The sequence below is a fragment of the Protopterus annectens genome, chromosome 2.part0 (genome assembly GCF_019279795.1).
Source record: "Protopterus annectens isolate FY-2018-M chromosome 2.part0, PAN1.0, whole genome shotgun sequence".
In the NCBI taxonomy this organism is placed as follows: domain Eukaryota; kingdom Metazoa; phylum Chordata; order Ceratodontiformes; family Protopteridae; genus Protopterus; species Protopterus annectens.
In genome coordinates this window covers 1,233,211,259-1,233,227,995 of record NC_056728.1, presented here as the reverse complement: position 1 = coordinate 1,233,227,995, position 16,737 = coordinate 1,233,211,259, and the positions used below count along the sequence as shown (strand labels likewise).

Below are 16,737 nucleotides of genomic sequence, written 5' to 3'. Positions count from 1 at the left end.
CTGTATAAGGTGGATACATAACTCCAGGAGCAGGAATGGCTCTGACACTGCTATTGTACAGTGCCTTCTGGTCCCTCCTCCCTTCTAGGTGATTAGCACTTTGCTGCTGTTTGCTTATGATTAATACTGTATCACTGATTCATACAAAGAAAATGATACAGCTGTGACCTGTTGTAGCTGTAGATGTGTGAGGCTAGGGATCATTGCTGCAGCAGAAACTCTTTACCACCCCCCCAAAAAATTCCAGGTAGGTAATGGTCCTTGTGGGGGGGGTGCAAAAAAGTGTTCCTACCTATTATTTTCACTCTATATTAATTCTATAACACAAGATCTGTTAGGCAGGTGGTTACGCAAGTTCGAGGATTGTCAGTTTAATCCATTCATGGGCACATACCACATAATTGTTAATACTAGCCTATTTGAATTTCTCCAGAAAGAGTCAAAGATGGTGTGATCTATTCTTCTCTTTCTACCTGCTATCAGATTAATGTCTGTGGCATGAGGAGGAGACCATTTTGATTGTCATGGAAGTGTACTAATCTGCGAGTCTTGGTGGTTGAAACTGGTGCTGTGTGTGTCTATTCCCATGTTTATTAGTACTGCTTGAGTAGTGATCCCCAGACTTGAACAGCTAATGCTTTGGGATGTCAGAGCTGCACTTTCATTGAGGTAAAAGCCACCTTCTATCCCAGTGAGCAGTTGTGTATAGTTAAAGTTTCACAATTACTTGTTTTACCTTTACTTGTAATACTTTGTAATATAGGTTGCTACATTCTCAATGCCTTACCTGGGTAAATTGGCTTGAAGAGCAGAAGAATGTGTGTAATAGCACAGGCTTTTATAAGTGTCTCTCACACCTGCTAAGGTTTAATGTTATGCCTGTCTTTCATAGGGAATAACAGACTGCTGTTTAAAACTCTAGCCATGATAAAAACAGCATAGGTGGAATAAAGGCCAGATATTATAATTTACTGTTATAATAAGCACTCCTCCAAGATTTACATGGTAAGTATACTTAGACACGTGCATTGCCTTGTCGCTGTTCGGGGACACATGAATACTTGAGGCATGTTATTAAACTGTAATGATAAATTTAATGAACTGTTCTTTTCTGCTACCTTGACATAATATCTCCAGTAAGTATTAATTCACACTACACTGAAAATATTTTGCATTCAGCTGTTCATTTCTTTATAGCAGTATTGATTATTTAATCTAACATATCTTTCATCTTCTGTTTTGCTCTGGACAGGTTGTTTTACAGCTAAAATGAGTACAGAAAAAATATTTGGCACCATTTGTTCTTGGGTCTACTTGAGCCTTTAACAAAACAGTCAATCAGTGTTAAGGAAAGACAGCGAAAGATACCAGCAGGAACAGCAGATGATAAGATGGCGCCAGTCTAGATTTTCAACCCTGTAAGACCTGCAGAGTGCTGAAAACACCCTTATTGCTGCTTTTGGTTAGAGAAATTCCCCGGATCATCAAATATGATGTCAGTCTTTATGTACCAAACCCTGTTTAGAATTACCAGTTTAATATTCAAGATAATTTTATTCAATTTAGTTGAGATTTTTTTTTTTTTTTTTTTTTTTTTTTTTTACTTATAAGGATGTTAGTTAACAATTTTGATATCTCTGTATGTATTCCACCATTGTTCTTCTCTGAGGTAAGGTGTATGGATGTCAGTTCTTGTTTTATACTGCTAAAGCTGAAATTTGTACACCGTGTAAATTTGTGACTCCATGATACTTTGATACTGCTTTGAAAACTTCATGTTCAGTCATGTCACCACTGTACCATTGGCTACCCAGCTTCCAGGGTAAGTTCTATCCATTAAAGCAGAATGTATTCCCTAGGATAAAGTGAAAAAAGTTTTGTCTGCAAGGTTTTGTTGTGAAAGTGCTAGTTCTTAAAGAAAGCAATCATTGTTTTGTCCTCATGTAGTTGCACAGCTGTTTATAAAACTCATCGTTGTTTCAAGTAGTTTGTGTTTTTAATGTCATTGCATTTTTTTTATAAGAATGAATACCTTACTGTGATGACATGCATATGAACAAAAGATGAAATATCCTTTTTGTGCAGAACTTGCCTGCTGTTATTAGATAATGCTCTATTGCCTGTCTTCAAAGTAGCTCCTTTCTGGGGAGCTATTCCACCCTCAGAGACACAGACACACAGACAGACACACTTTTCAGCGGCAGTCATTTTTTTAAAGGGAACATGGAATCCTCTTTGGCAAGTTCTTTCTGAATAGCAGTACGATTCATGTTGATTAGACATTAGAGCACTTCCTTTTACACCATCTTGATAACATTTTTATTAGAAATGTTTGGCTTTTTTTCAAACTTAATAGTACTTTTCCAAAATTCTATATCTGAGCAGTTGAACAATGTTTTCTGTCAGGGCAGAAAAACAAAAAAATACTTTTGCAAAGACTGTATTAAACAGGTGTATTTGCTGCTTGGACCCTATCAACAGCAACATACCCAGTTGTGCAATACATTAACAGCTGAGTTCTGCTGCTCTTGAAATGTTGGGAGATGCCTCAAAATGTTCATGACTAGCAGGTGGTTTGTAGCATTTTTCTATCTAGTTTTGCAGCTTCACTCTGACTCCAAGAAGAAGAAAAGCATCCAAGATTTGGTTCAAATTCCTTGGATCAATGTCACCACTAAGAAGGTTTTGTAGAATATGGCAGGGCTGAAAAGATCACCATCATCATCTTTAATAGAACCTAAAGAGAGGGAAATAGATCCATTGTTTGACACACTGAGATTGCCTAGGTTCTACTGGGTTTCTCAGTACTTGAATTTGAGTCCCCTCACTGACTTGTTATTCTGCAATTTAGTACCTTATTTAGATGGGAGATTTTAAGGAGATAAGCAAAGGCAATTTATGATTTAGGACATCCTTCCTGGACAAGTGATGGCATTGAAAACAGTGATGACATTCAAGAATGTGTGAGATAGTCATGTGGCATTTCTTATTCATGAAGGAATAAAAAAAGAAATAATGATATTCACCAAGAAGATCATGCTGTGGTGGTGCTGCGGTAGCGTTGTCGCCTCACAGTAAGACTCTGTCCGGTTCAATTCTCAGCTAGAGCGTCATCTGCGTGGAGACGTGCGTGAATGGGCATACCTTCGTTGAAGGTTGTGCGTCAGGGCTGGTAACTCGGCACGTAAAAATCAACTACCAGTCATTAGCGGACCGGAGTTCCGCTGTGGCGACCCCTAACCGGGAAAAGCTGAAAGAAACAACAACTAAGAAGATCTTCATCTTTTCCCAAGGGTAAGTAAATGGCCAGTACAAATTGTACTTTGCCACTGTCAAAATACATGTTTGTACATTTTGTCATTGGTATTTTATCTGGTATGTTCACTCATTGTGGATTTTCTGATCAAGTCTGTTCTGTGTTTCGACATTATCTTTCAGGCTTTCAAAGCATTGATCACTGGTGCATCAGCACAGGGATCTTGATTTCTTGTTGTTGACTTTACTTGTGATCTTCACCATTTGGCTATAAAAATAGCTTGAAAAAATGAATTTTGTAAATATTTTGGTGCATGTTTCCATGTTTGGCTTTGATGTTTCTGTCAGAGTCCTCTGTGTGTTTACTAAAGCACTTTTGCTTTTCATTCTTTTGACAGGGATTCTGAATCAAGGCAAGGCCTTCCAACTCCCTTGCATATTCCAGGTCATTGGTACCCCCTCCACCTTTCCTTTGTTAACTGTAGAAATGGGCTGGCAGTTTAGCTTTGTTTTTTTTCACTGTCAAGGTCAAGAGAGCTGAAGGGCCTTTCCAGGATCTTGAAATAAGGTCTTTTTTATTAACCTTTTGCAACAGGGGGAGGAAACAAGTTCTCCAAAGTGTCCTGGTTCCAGTTAGATATTCATCAGCAATACCTACATTAATGATAGTTTGTCACAGGTGGCATCTAAGGTATTTGAATCTAAAGATAACAAAAGTGGTCAATGCAGAAGAAAAAGGAGCTTTCTTTAGTGGAAAATGGGCTAGCTCACTACCAGTTCTCTCCTATTTTATATCCTAAAAGTCTGTGGCATCTGCTTTCTGACTGGGAAGAGACTGTTCCTCTCCTGTAAATGATGCATTTTAATACAATGCTTTGTTTACAAATAAAGGATGTCATGGCAGAAGAGACATCTTGGCATTAACACTCTCATTACCCACTAAGACACTTTTTTGTTACTGTTCTTTGTAAGAAATGTTATGTATAATTAAAAGTAGTATATTTTTTGGGCAATATGTTGATTCCCTATCTTTCTGAAGCAGCCCATTTGACATAAGACATTCTTGCTAGATCATCTGCTTTCAGAATAACTCAGTATAAGCATGCCTGGCTGACTGTGTCAGATTTCCCCTGGGGTTATTCACATTCAACAAGCTTTGTATTCTCTTTTCCTAACACAATTTTTTTAAACAGGCCAAAACAATCATTGTAAGTTTTAAAGGAAATGGCCAATGTGTCTGTCTGTAAGTTATAAAATAGTTCACATTTGGATTTGTAAGCAATGCAGGCAAGAGGTCATAGAAATAGAGATGTATAATTTGGCCACAGAAATAGACCAAATGACTAGAAGGAAAACAGGGATTACCTGATCAAAAGTAACAAAGAAAAACAGATCATTTGAGTTATTACCAGTCCACCTACTGGCAGCTGATTCTAAACATTTGAAGAGACTTTGAGTGAAATCTGTAATGAGGCCAGGTCCTGGAGGAGCAGTATACTTTGAAATAAAAGAATGATCTACCACTGCTCAAACCCTCCTTGAAAACTTTCCATTCTCAACATTTCCTAAGCTATGTACTTCTCTCTAATACTCATATAGATTCTGGTCAGATTTGAAAAAAAAAAATCACACACCTGATTTCTGAACTTTATATTCATATCAGTTTGCCTAATATATGTACAACCAATTATCTGTATAAGATTTTGCTGTATTCTGCTTGTATAAAATCTATATTAACTACTTAATGTTATATTTGTATGTACTGGAGCTTTTCTCCCTGGGCCTCTGCTGAAAAAGGGCTTCGGCTCAGTCAGACATTCCCGGTCAACAAATGTAAAATAAAATAAATAAATATACATTATTCCTTCTGCACTAACCTTCCCATGATCCATGTCTATGTAAATCAGATTCTCATCCTGTAGGAACAACCATTGGCAACTGTTAAAGAAAAAGGACACTTTAAAGTGTAATATAAATGATAAAGACTGCGGGTTTCATTCTAGGTATTTATTGGGCCCAAAATAATTTTTTATCCCCCTCTGAGCCTTAAGGACCTCACTACCTTCATGCAGTAGGAAAAAATATCAAAATACTGAGATGCCAGTCTATCCTTACAGTTCTGCCCAATTATATTAGTTCTAATAATAATGATAATCACATTGCCACAGTAGTCAGGAAATCCTTCTATGTGGCACACCTCATCACAAAAGGTTTCTCATCCAGAAAAAAGGAGGTCATTGTTCCCCTCTACTCGTCACTCATTAGACCCATTATAGAGTACAACACCCCTTTTGGTATGTACCTCACAAGACATCTACAACAACTGGAAATACCTCAGAAAGAGGATTACCGGCCTCAAACAGATGCCCTACGCACACTGTCTCAAAAAACTCCAGCTTTACTTTGTCGCATATCGCCTGCTCAGAGGTGATCTCTGCCTAACATACAAAGCTATGTCAAACCCAGAGCTATTGGACATGCTCCACTTAAACAAATCCCAATCCCTCTGAGCTACATGCTCTAGGGACCTAAACCTTGTCACCTCAATAAACAGAACATGCCGGAGGGATAGATTCCTGTCCCAGAGACTTCCCATACTCTGGAATAAACTACCTGTCTATATCAAACAAAGTTCCTCATTAGTACTCTTCAAGAAAAATCTTGATGATTGGATGGGAAATAGGAAATTCACCCCAGGGATCACCTCTGTGGCTCTGCTCGACAGTGGCACAGGAAAATAATTTTCTTGGGTGGCAAAAGCCAGGGTACCTTTTTGGCTGGGCTTGTATAGGCCCCAGGGCCTATAGCCTATTGCCTACCTATGAACCTATAATCCTCATAATAAAGACACTTGCTGCTTAGTACTTGTATTCCTAAAATTTAGAAGTTGCTTCTGGCACCAGCTAGAAGCAAAAACAGCCAGCTTTCCCTAAAGACTTAAGTGATGCATGGAAATGCATGTTATAAGGATGGTAAGTGTTTTGAAAAAAAATCAGTTTGAGAATTTTACTACTTCGAAGAGGATTATTACAGCTTTTTTTGGATGATTTCAAACCGTTTTTTTTCTGTTTCAGTGACATAAAGCAGAAACATCTTATGTTTTTTAGATGAGTATTTCTGTTATATTTTTTAGTAGTTATAGCAAGAAGTAATGCCCGACAGGGTCAAAACCAGTATCTAAACGTAACTTAAACTGTTTAAGCAGTATATCTGCAAGGATATGTTTAACACTGTTAATTAAGTAACCAGGTATATTGTCAGGTCCCATGCAGGAAGTCATTTTTGGTCTTGATTAGCAGTTTCACTATATGATCTTTAGAGATAATTATGAGAGTGAGGGATTCAGATATTTCAGGGGTGAAACCGGCACAAAATTTGTTCACAGGGCTATTGGCAGTATCCACTGGGTCAGAACAAGAGGTATTATCCTGAACAAGTTCAGAGCAATGTTGGGTATTGTTTCTTCATTTTAAAATGTTCTTTATCAGGATTGCTCACATAATGTTTGTCTGACCCTCTTGTATGCCAAGACATTTTATTTATTTTACATTTGTTGACCAGGATAGTCCAACTGGATATATGTCCATTTTCAGCGGAGGGCCGGGGAGAAAAGCTTCACATACCAAAAAAGAGACAGTACATACATCACTGAGTGATAAACTCAGGCAGACATGTTTAGAAAAATATAGGCAAAGAATACAGGCATATATCAATATACATAATGTGCAGACTTGCATCTGATTGGCAAAGACGTATCAGAAAATGTGAACATAGAATACAATCAGATCACATAATTCACAATGCTTAGACGTTCAAATGTTATGAGGCATAGATACTTGGCTAAACAGCAGGTTGGGTAGCAAGACATGTATTAGTGAAGTTGTTAGCTTTAGAACAAGAGCACAGCCAATGAGATGTGAGTTATTTTTTGAGTTCCCTTTTAAATAGGAGTAGTGAGGTTTCCTTGGTAACGGTAGTAGGGAGTAGATTCCAGATTTTACCGGTTGAGTTGGCAAATATAAATATAACTATATAAATTTTACTAAGCGTTATTAATTGTTTGCATTTTGTTTTCTCCGTCAGAGGATATGGATGTTGAAAAGGATACTTATTTAGATATCATGATTTTCTTCGGCAGTCTGACGAAGATGAAATTTTATTATGGTTTGTTTTCCTGAACCCACATCTGTTGATGTCCATTTTGATGATATACAGTTCATAAAAGGTTATTATGAATGGGACATAACTTCTGATGTCCTTCCGTTTTACTGTTGCAGCATTCCTTACAATAGGAATCCCCTCCCAAGGATGGCCTGACATCCCACCAGTATACCAAAGCCTTTAGGTTGCTAGGGGTACGCCGTACATCACATATATGCTCCCCATGTATGGCATAGGGCATAAAGGTGTCATCTGGATGTACTATTCACAGAACCTCTTTGCTGCCCGTCTGAACCCCATCTTCAATCTTTGGTTTGAATGCTCAGTTCATTTGCTGGTTCACCAAGCCGTTTTTCAGATAAGTGCCCTGTTGGGGTTTTGTTCTTATCTTATTTTCTTTTGTTTTTGCTGCTTGTGGGGGTTCATGTCATCCAGAATAGGTAAATGACAGTGTGGGAGACAGCTTCCCCATAAAGATCATCACGAGCAGTGTTTATTTTGTCTAGGTGTTTCCCACAACCATACGTTTTGTTGTATTTGCCAGGCTTTCATCCCGAAGACTCTGTGTATTCCACTTTCCTCTTTGGCCATATACGTAGAAAGCCAATGTCTTAAGCTTTTGGCAAAAGATGCCATGGAAGGAACTTTCCGGTCTGAAAGTCAGCTAGCTAGGTCTGATTTTTCAACTGTGCTGCCTCTGCTGGACAACTCTGTCGAAGCTATTGAAAGCCTGGAAGATCGCCCGTCTCCTTTGTTGGATTCCTGTGCCATGACCACTTCAGAGGCTGGTGTGGATCTGGCTTCATGCAGATCCTTGGAGGCCTTGCAGACATTCGCTTCAGATGTTCAGGGGTAACTTCTGCTGATTATTACTGAAGTGCCTAGGGGTGTTCCTTAGATTTTGGTTAGGGAGGAGGTATGGACTACCATTATAGAGTGAAATACAGGGTCTGAGCCTTCTACGTTTTACAAGACTGATGTCCCTTTAAAGAAGAAACAAAAAATTAAACATGTTTCTCCTGCCCCTAAGGACCCTCAGAGTGAATGGTAGAATTTCACTCAAGGTTTGTTTAATGCCCTTATGGTTTTGAAGCCTCTTCAAGGGATTTCTGTTCCATCTCACCCTTGGTCTTCTACTCCTCTTAAGAAGCGTAAGGAACAAGATTCTTCTTCTTCTTCTTCTGAGGAGGAATTCCTTGCCTATTCTTCCCAAATTCCTTCTTCCTTAGATTATGGTTCTGAGGAAGAGGAGTCCACTAGTCCTGACTCTCCTTTTGAGGAGATTTCCTTTGGGGATACAATTTCCAGAATGATGGAATTTTTAAAATGGGATTGTGCCCAGACATCTGAGGTTTAGAAGAGTTATTATAAGCTTCTGCAAATGGACTCTCCTAGGCCTTCTGCTATTCCTCCTGTTCTGAATGACTTGTTGAACACCTTTTCTACTGTATTTCTGGCTCCTGATTCCCAGCCCCCTGCTACCAAAAAGCCTGACAGGCGTAATAAGGTGCCTGATGATTGCAAGTTCCTTTATAAGTGCCCCTCTGCTGACCCTTCTGTGGTGTCTGTGACATCTGACAAGTCATCAACGTTACTGCCTTGTACAAAGTTGCTTCCTTCTGATAAAGACAGCAGGGTATGGAAAGACTGAGCAAGAAGGTATATACCTCGGCTACCCTTGCTTTTAGGGCTGTAAATTATCAGACCCATATGACAAAGTATATTTTGGCTCTTCTATCTCAGGCGTGTCACGTTATTTCTGACTTTCCTGACTCTGAGGGGAAGACTTCTCTTCTTTCTCTTTGTTAGGGACTTTTTCCCAGGTGGCTCGCCATTCTGTTAAATGCAGTTATGATACAGCAGATGCTTCTTCTAGGGCTGGTGCTTTTAGATCTGTGCTGAGGAGGTATTGCTGGCTTTGGCTTCAACATCTGCCTGATGATATTAAGACTAAGTTGACTGATACTCCTCTGGATAAGCATTTGTTTGGTGCTGCTGCAGAATTAAGTCCCTTCAGGAAAAAGGGTAAGGCCTTACAGGATCTAAACATATTTTTGTTTTTCCTGTACCTAAATTCTAAAGGAAATATCCTAATAAGCCAGCCTTTTTTTGTAGGCAGTCTCGCCCTCCCCCCAAAGGTAAGAAGGGTGGTGGAAAGACTTCTTTAGCTCAGAAATCTCCTTTTCCTAACAAACCAGGTGCTGTCTGACTATCCTGTTCTTCTCAGCCACATTCCACTTTTTCATCTTTCCCTGTCCCTTCCTGTTTAATTAAAGATTACTCATGATTCTTGGGTTCTTTTCATCATTCACCTAGGGTCCTACATGGTTTGTAAATCTCTTCCCTATTTTTTGGACATTCCTCAGCCCTCTCAGGAACAGCTGGTCTTTTTTCCAGAGGTGCTTCAGGGTCTCTTTACTCAGGGAACTAATATTCAGGAAGTTCCAGTTTCTCAAAAAGGGAAGGGGGTTTTATTCCAGAATGTTCTTGGTCCCCAGGAAAGAGGGCACTTGGAGAATCATTCTAGATCTCTCACCTAAACACCTTTTTTTGAATGTCCCTTTATTTTGAATCATTCAAAACATCGTTTTGGATGTTGTCCCTTCAGACTTTTTCTTCTGCCGCTTCCTCAGGCTTTCTTTATCTTCATATCCCTATTCATCCCCTTTCAAAGAAGTTTTTACATTTCTCTGTTGCTTTCTGGAATATTCATTTCTCTGCTTTGCCCTTTGGCCTCTCTTCTGCCCCAAGGGTATTCACCAAGTGCCTGTCTCCTGTGATTGCTTTTGCAGGCTAAGGGGGTTACAGGTGCTTTCCTATCTAGACAACCTATTTTTTCAAGTCTCCTTTCCAGAGATTCTGCTGCTGCATTTTCACTTTGCTATTTCCCTCCTGCAGACCTTGGGATTCACTATACATTTCCAAAAGTCATTCCTGACTCCTTCACAGGATCATGTTTTTCTGGATTGCTGGCATCCCTGCCTCCTCCCAAGGCCTTCTGCCATCTTTCAATCCCTTCTTCCTCTGGCCTCAGTCACAGCCAGGGAATTTGAGAGCTCTAGGTTTCATGGCCCCACCATTCTTATGCTCTCTCTAGTTAAATTTCACATGAGAAAGCTTCAGTGGTTTCTAAAGTCAGTTTGGCTTCAGCACTCTCATCCTCTAGATTTCCTTGTCCCTCTTCTTCCATACCGCAAGCTGGAATTTCAGTGGTGGATTCAGTAGTTGTCAGTAAATCCAGGGCTTCCTTTTCAACCCCCACTCCCCCTCTAAGGAGCTGTTCACAGATGCTTCAGACCTGAGATGGATGGGCTTCCTTTGGCTCTCTAAAAGTGCAGGGCCTCTGGTCACTTCAACAAAAAATGTTAAAGAGATGAGAGCTCTTCTGTTGGCTCTTCAAGCATTTTATCTTCTTTTCACTCCAGGGCTCTTCAAGGTACTTAGACAATACCACAGTGATGTATGTCAAGCAAGTGTGTGTGTGTGTGTGTGTGTGTGTGTGTGTGTGTGTGTGTGTAAGGGGGGGTCAAGATCGTATCTCCTTTGCAGCTTAGCGCTTCAAGTGTGGGAGCTAGCTATCCAATAACAAGTGATGATGCAGGCAGTTTACATTCCCTCAGGTCAGAACATTGAGGTAGACTCTCTGAGCAGGTCCATATCACAATCTCAAGAGTGGATGTGTTTTTAGACATTGTCCACTAGTGGGATACTCCTCAGGTAGATCTATTTGCCCCTCCCTTAACAGACAACGTCCTCTTTTTTTTATGCCAGAGTCCCATGTCCTCTGATATGGAAGGTACATGCCCTTTCTTTTTCCTGGGAGGGGGTGTTTCTTTATGCCTTCCCTCCCCTTCCTCTCATTCCAAAATTCTTGTACAAGATAAAGCAGAATGCTCCCAAAATCATGCTGGTGATGCCCTTTTGGTCCAGACAACATTGGTTCCCTCCTCTGCATTTAGCCAAGGGCAATCATCACAAGTTACCTCACAGTGTGGACCATTTCACACAAGACAAGGGATCTCTCATCCTTCCACACCTGTCCACTCTTCAACTGACACTGTGGGTGATAGGATTTTGATTTTGTATAGACACCTTTTTTTCTGCGGATATGCTTCGGGTACAGCAGGAGACCAGGAAACTCACTAGGAAATCCTACTTATCCAAATGGAAGAGGTTTTTCATTTGGTGTCTTTCTTGTAACCTGGATTCACTTTCTGTGGATGTTCCTTTGGTTCTGTCTTATCTGTGTGATCTGCTCAATGCTGGATTGGTGTATTCTTCTGTTAAGGGCCACTTGTCAGCTATTTGTGCCTGCCTGAATTTAGCCTCTAAATTTGAGGCTAAACAATTTCTTAAATGCATCTTTCATATTAGATCTCCCAGGAAGGCTGTCCCTCCTTTCTGGGACCTTCATTTTGATTTTGGAGAAATTGATAAAGGCTTCTTTGACTTCAGCTTCCTGGCACCATTCTTCTTGAAAGACTGTTCTGCTGGCCCTTACTTCTGCCAGACTGATTTCTGAGCTTCAAGCCCTTATGGCTTTTTCTCCTTTTTTTACTCTTCCACAAGGACAAGGTGTCCCTTCATACTAATCCTTATTTTGTGCCCCAGGTGGTGAATGAGTTGTCTCTTAATCAGTCTATTCATTTGCCCACTTTTTTCCTTCTCTTCAGTGTGCTAGTGAGAAGGTTTTATGCACCTTGGATGTGCATAGACAACTCATTTTATTTGGATAAGACCAAAGCTTTTCACAAATCTGATAAGCTTTTTGTTGCCTTTCATGCTAGAACTTTAGGATTGGCTGTTTCCAAGTAAACTATTTCCTCTTGAATATCTAAAGCCATTTATTTTTGTTATTGGTTTTATGGCAAGAGCCTTCCTTCTTCTGTTAAGACTCATTCTATTAGGGCTGTGGCATCTTCTGGTGCTTTTTTCCAAGGGTTTAGATACTAACTCTATTCGTGAGGCAGCTGCCTGGACTTTTTGTATACTTTTGCCAAACATTATAAGTTGGATGTGATATCCAGGGCTAGAGCCGGTTTTGCTAGAGCCATTCTTCTTGGGTACTTACAGAGCTCTGCTGGTCCTTCCTCCTCCCACTCTCCTTCCTGAGCTTTGGCAGTCTCCCTAGTGTAATGAATACTGCAACAGTATAATGGAAGGACATAGTACAGTTGTGTAAAATATTACCATAACAGTAGATGTCCTTCTGTTCACTGTTGCAGTCTTCACTCCCTCCCACATCCCCCTGGTTCTGTTCCCTTCTGGATGTGCTTATTACCTCTCTAATCTTTGGACTGGTGTTCCTACTGAGGATCTCGGTTCTGAGGATGTTACTTCCGGACATCACATTTATGCCCTATACTGTATGCAGGGAGTATACGTGTGTTGTATGGTGTACCCGTAGCAACTGAAAGGCTTTGGTATACTGACTGGACATCAGGTCACCCTTGGCAGGGGGTCCCAATTGTAAGGAATAATGCAACAGTGAAGAGAAGGACATCTACCATTATGGTAAGCTTTCACACAACTTAACTTTCTACTATGTAAACAGAGGCCATTTCCCTTATGAAGTCTAATATCTCCAAACAGTCATCTATTCTTACCACAATGGAATGCTTTCAACATTTGTATATCACTTGTCTGATAGCTGTCACTAAAAAGCCAAAAAGATGTTATAGAATCACCAAAGTAGTGGAGTTTTAGAACACTGTTTTATGTAAGTTACCACACAAGTGTTCAACATCTAAGTGGTCAGCCATTGTCCTATTTTTCTGATATTACCCTTTCCTGTTCTCTGTATTTTTGCCTGCAATTACAGTTCATTTGGCTACTGTGTTTGCCTTGTAGGATGTCTGTGCTTTCCCAAATGTAAACAACTGTGAAGTTAATGCACTTAAGTGTGGGAAATTAATTCCATAACATAAGATATACAGAGAATAACTTCCTGCAAAAAATACATTTATTTTGAGTAGTTTGATGGTTTGGGTGGATGTTTTCATTCATTTTGGAATGACAAGTTTTCTTTTTATGAGTTTGGTGTTGAATTATGTTAGTGGGTCCCCTATATGGCAGACATGGCTTCCATTGATTTGCATTTAGTTAAGAATAGTAAAGAAAAAGCCCTAGATTCTTCACCTTTTGTATAGAAAAGTCCATCTCACTTATTCTTTATAAGGGCTCCTAATTACCAGATGTGCATGCTTTTGTATCTCTTTGAGAGCATTTAAACTAGAGATGTTATTGGCTCCTAAAGTTATGTAGACAATCACTGCAACTTATATCAGTCATCTGATTTCTGTTAGTAATAGCATAGTAGTACATGGAAGCCAACATTGCTCGATGAAATCAAGGAAGAAATAGGCTTATTTAATATATTGCTGACATCAGAAGGGTGCTTAAGTTTCTGGTAAGCACCCCTCACCAGTGTTATGCTCTACTATAGTGCGAGAGCATTAATAGCAGTAGGCGGTATATGAAGAGTATCAGAAAGCTTTTTATTTATTTATTTGCCATTTGTTAACTGGGTTAGTCTGGCTGGGCCGATCCCCTTTTTGAGCACAGACCAGAGGAGAAAAGCTCCATTACAGCAATGAATTTTTTTTTATACAATCAAGTTAAGTATTTAATCAAACAATCATACAGAAAAATAGATAAATTGTATACAATGCATGAAGAGAAAGAAAACTTAAGCATAGATATAAGCTGTTATGAGCCTTACAAACACAGATTCAACATGAGAATAATCATTAGGATGGGTCATTTGCTAACCTAAGTTAAGTGTAGTGAGGCATATGGTTGGCAGGAAAGAGCAGTCCAGGTACTGGGGAAAAGAAAAAGGAGGGGCATAGAGTGTACAAGGAGGGACAGATAGACGGAAGAGGTAAAAAGTGAAGATAGGAATGTAGTGGAAGGAAAAAGTCAAAGAGCAGGAAAACCTAGAATACAAATAGGAGTAGGTATCTGTAAAGACATAGTGGTAGAAAGGGGGGGGGGGGAGATAAGGCAGAGTGAGCAGAGTTCAAGTAGGATTCTTATGGGGCAGTTCCAGGCATTAAGCAGATGTCCCTTTATAGTGAGTTTGACGTTGCAAGTGTTTTGATGGTTCTGATATGGAGAGGAAATTGGTTCCAAGAGGAGCTAACCGAGTGGCTATATAGCATTTTTCCTAGAGATTTATTTGGTTTGTGATTTGAAGGAGGTTATTGGCCGGAACTACGAAGTTCCCGGTTGGGGACATAAGGAGATATGAAGGTTGCTAGAGGTGGACAGGATTTGGGTTCATGAAGGATATTATGAGTCAGAAGGAGCTGATTCTGGAGTTCTAACCAGTGGAGTTTTTGTAAGGAGAGGCAGTGATGTGAGTGATAGGGGAGATTAGTGGAGAATCTAGCAATTTTGTTGTAGGTAAGCTCGACTTTGGTTGACAAATTTTTTTGGAGGTTAGTGAAGATAGGGGAAGCGTATAGTAGGGTAGGCAGTAAGTAGGCTTGAGCTAGGGCCAATTTAGATTCTTGTGTTAAGAATTTTTTTTATTTCTGTAGAGCAGTCCTAGTTATTGGTGTGTCTTCTTGATGCAGTTATTGATGTGGGTGTCAAATTTAAGATGTCCTTCAAGGATGCATCTGCAGTCATCACATATGGGTTGTCCTGCCTCAGGCAGCCCTTCGATCGGCCGTATTCCAAAGTCTGGGTCCGGCGTCGGCTGACGTCGCCCCTTCCCCGACGTCAGAGCGCCTGGGGTATAAAAGCGTCAGCCGACGCCATCTTCCTCAGTCTTTCTTGCCATGTGGTGCCCGATGCAGAAGCAGTTCGCAAGTGCCGGTCGGCCAGCTCCTGTAATTCAGCTACCGAAGACTTCAAAAGCTAAGTACCCCGTTGGGGACTCTTTCTTGCCTCAGCCGATGTCAGATAAAGTTAATAATTGCTTAACTTGTGGGAAACAAATACCTCATAAGGATTTCCACTCTTACTGCCTCCCCTGCCTAGGCCCAGACCACGACGTCTCGGCCTGTTCAGCCTGTGCTTCCTTCAACCGATGCACTCTTAGACGTCGGGCGGAGTTTGCAGAGGAATTTTTGGGGCTAGTTTTTCATACAATATGCCGTCGGAGACTCCGACTTCACATTTAATAAAGAAACGGAAGGACAAGGACCGACACACGTGGGCCACGGTTTCGGCTGAAACCACGGCCAGGCCTACCGCGAGTGTCTCGGCTGAAACCGAGTCCTTGGTACTTCCGACCCCTGAAACCGCTCAACCGACAACCTCGGCCCCGGAGGCCCCTGCTGAGTCGGTTATTGAATTTCCTTCAGAAACTGGTGTCTTGGAAACTTCCGACACCATTCCTCTAGACAAAACTACTCCAGCACATGGTGCAGCTAGGCCTCCTGCATCCATGTCCATAAAGGCATTCACCAGGGCTAAAGCTGCTACACATACAAAAGCTATGCCTCCCAGGGTTATTCCTCAGGGACCCTCTACAAGTTCACAGATTCTTACTTTAGCAGAGGACCTTATTTCCTTGATTAGGGGCTCTCAACCCCATCCGGACAGGGACTCTCAACCTCCTCTAGACAAAAGGCCCAGGGTTGAGCCCTCTGATCCCCACTCCTCAGAGGAGGCCTCTGATGGCTCTGCTCTCTCGGACTACCAGGAGGAGGCTTTTTCGGCCTACGAGGATTCTGATGCAGAGGAATCAATCCCCTCGGCCTCCCCTCCTGAAGAACTATCCTTCTGGGAGACCCTTCACACTATGAGAGAGCATTTCAAATGGCAGGGCCAGGAATTCTCTGATTCCAGGAAAAGGTTAAGAACTTTTCTGCATTTACCTCAGCATAGACCTTTGGCTATTCCTCCTGTTTTGAATGTCATTGATGATGTGTACTCTGAGTCTAGCATAACCCCTGACACTCTTCCTCCGGCCCCTGTCAAACCCGATAGGTACTACAGGGTCCCAGACTCCCATCATTTTCTTTACAAGGCCCACTCTGCTGATCCAGAAACTATTTCCCAGGGCCCTAAAGGGGTTGCAGCTGCCACCACTAAAAATCCACTCCCCTCTAAAAGGGAGTCCAGGGCTTTAGAGAGATGGGGTAAAAAAGTGTATACTTCTGCTACTCTTTCTATGAGGGCATTAAATTGTCAATTTCATATGATACAGTACCAAGAGTATTTGTTAGATGAATTGCATAAGAAACTGTCTTCACCTTAACCCCTAGATCGCAAATCCTACAGGATCTGGTACATAACTCCCAGCAGGTTAGCAACCATTTCTTACAATGTGGTTATGATGCATTGGAAGCTTCATGTAGGTCAGCT

The 16,737-nt window shown here is 40.9% G+C and overlaps 1 protein-coding gene across 2 annotated transcripts in view; it reads left to right on the top strand.

The window, feature by feature from the left end:
- COMMD8 (COMM domain containing 8) overlaps positions 1-1,983 on the top strand; it is a 266,242-nt gene extending 264,259 nt beyond the window's left edge. For both annotated transcript variants that reach the window (XM_044061407.1, XM_044061408.1), the window contains exon 5: positions 1,253-1,983. In XM_044061407.1, coding sequence (XP_043917342.1) covers positions 1,253-1,273 — 21 coding nt within the window. In that variant the 3' untranslated portion in view covers positions 1,274-1,983. The remainder of the gene's footprint in view (positions 1-1,252) is intronic.
- The last annotated feature ends 14,754 nt before the right edge of the window (positions 1,984-16,737 follow it).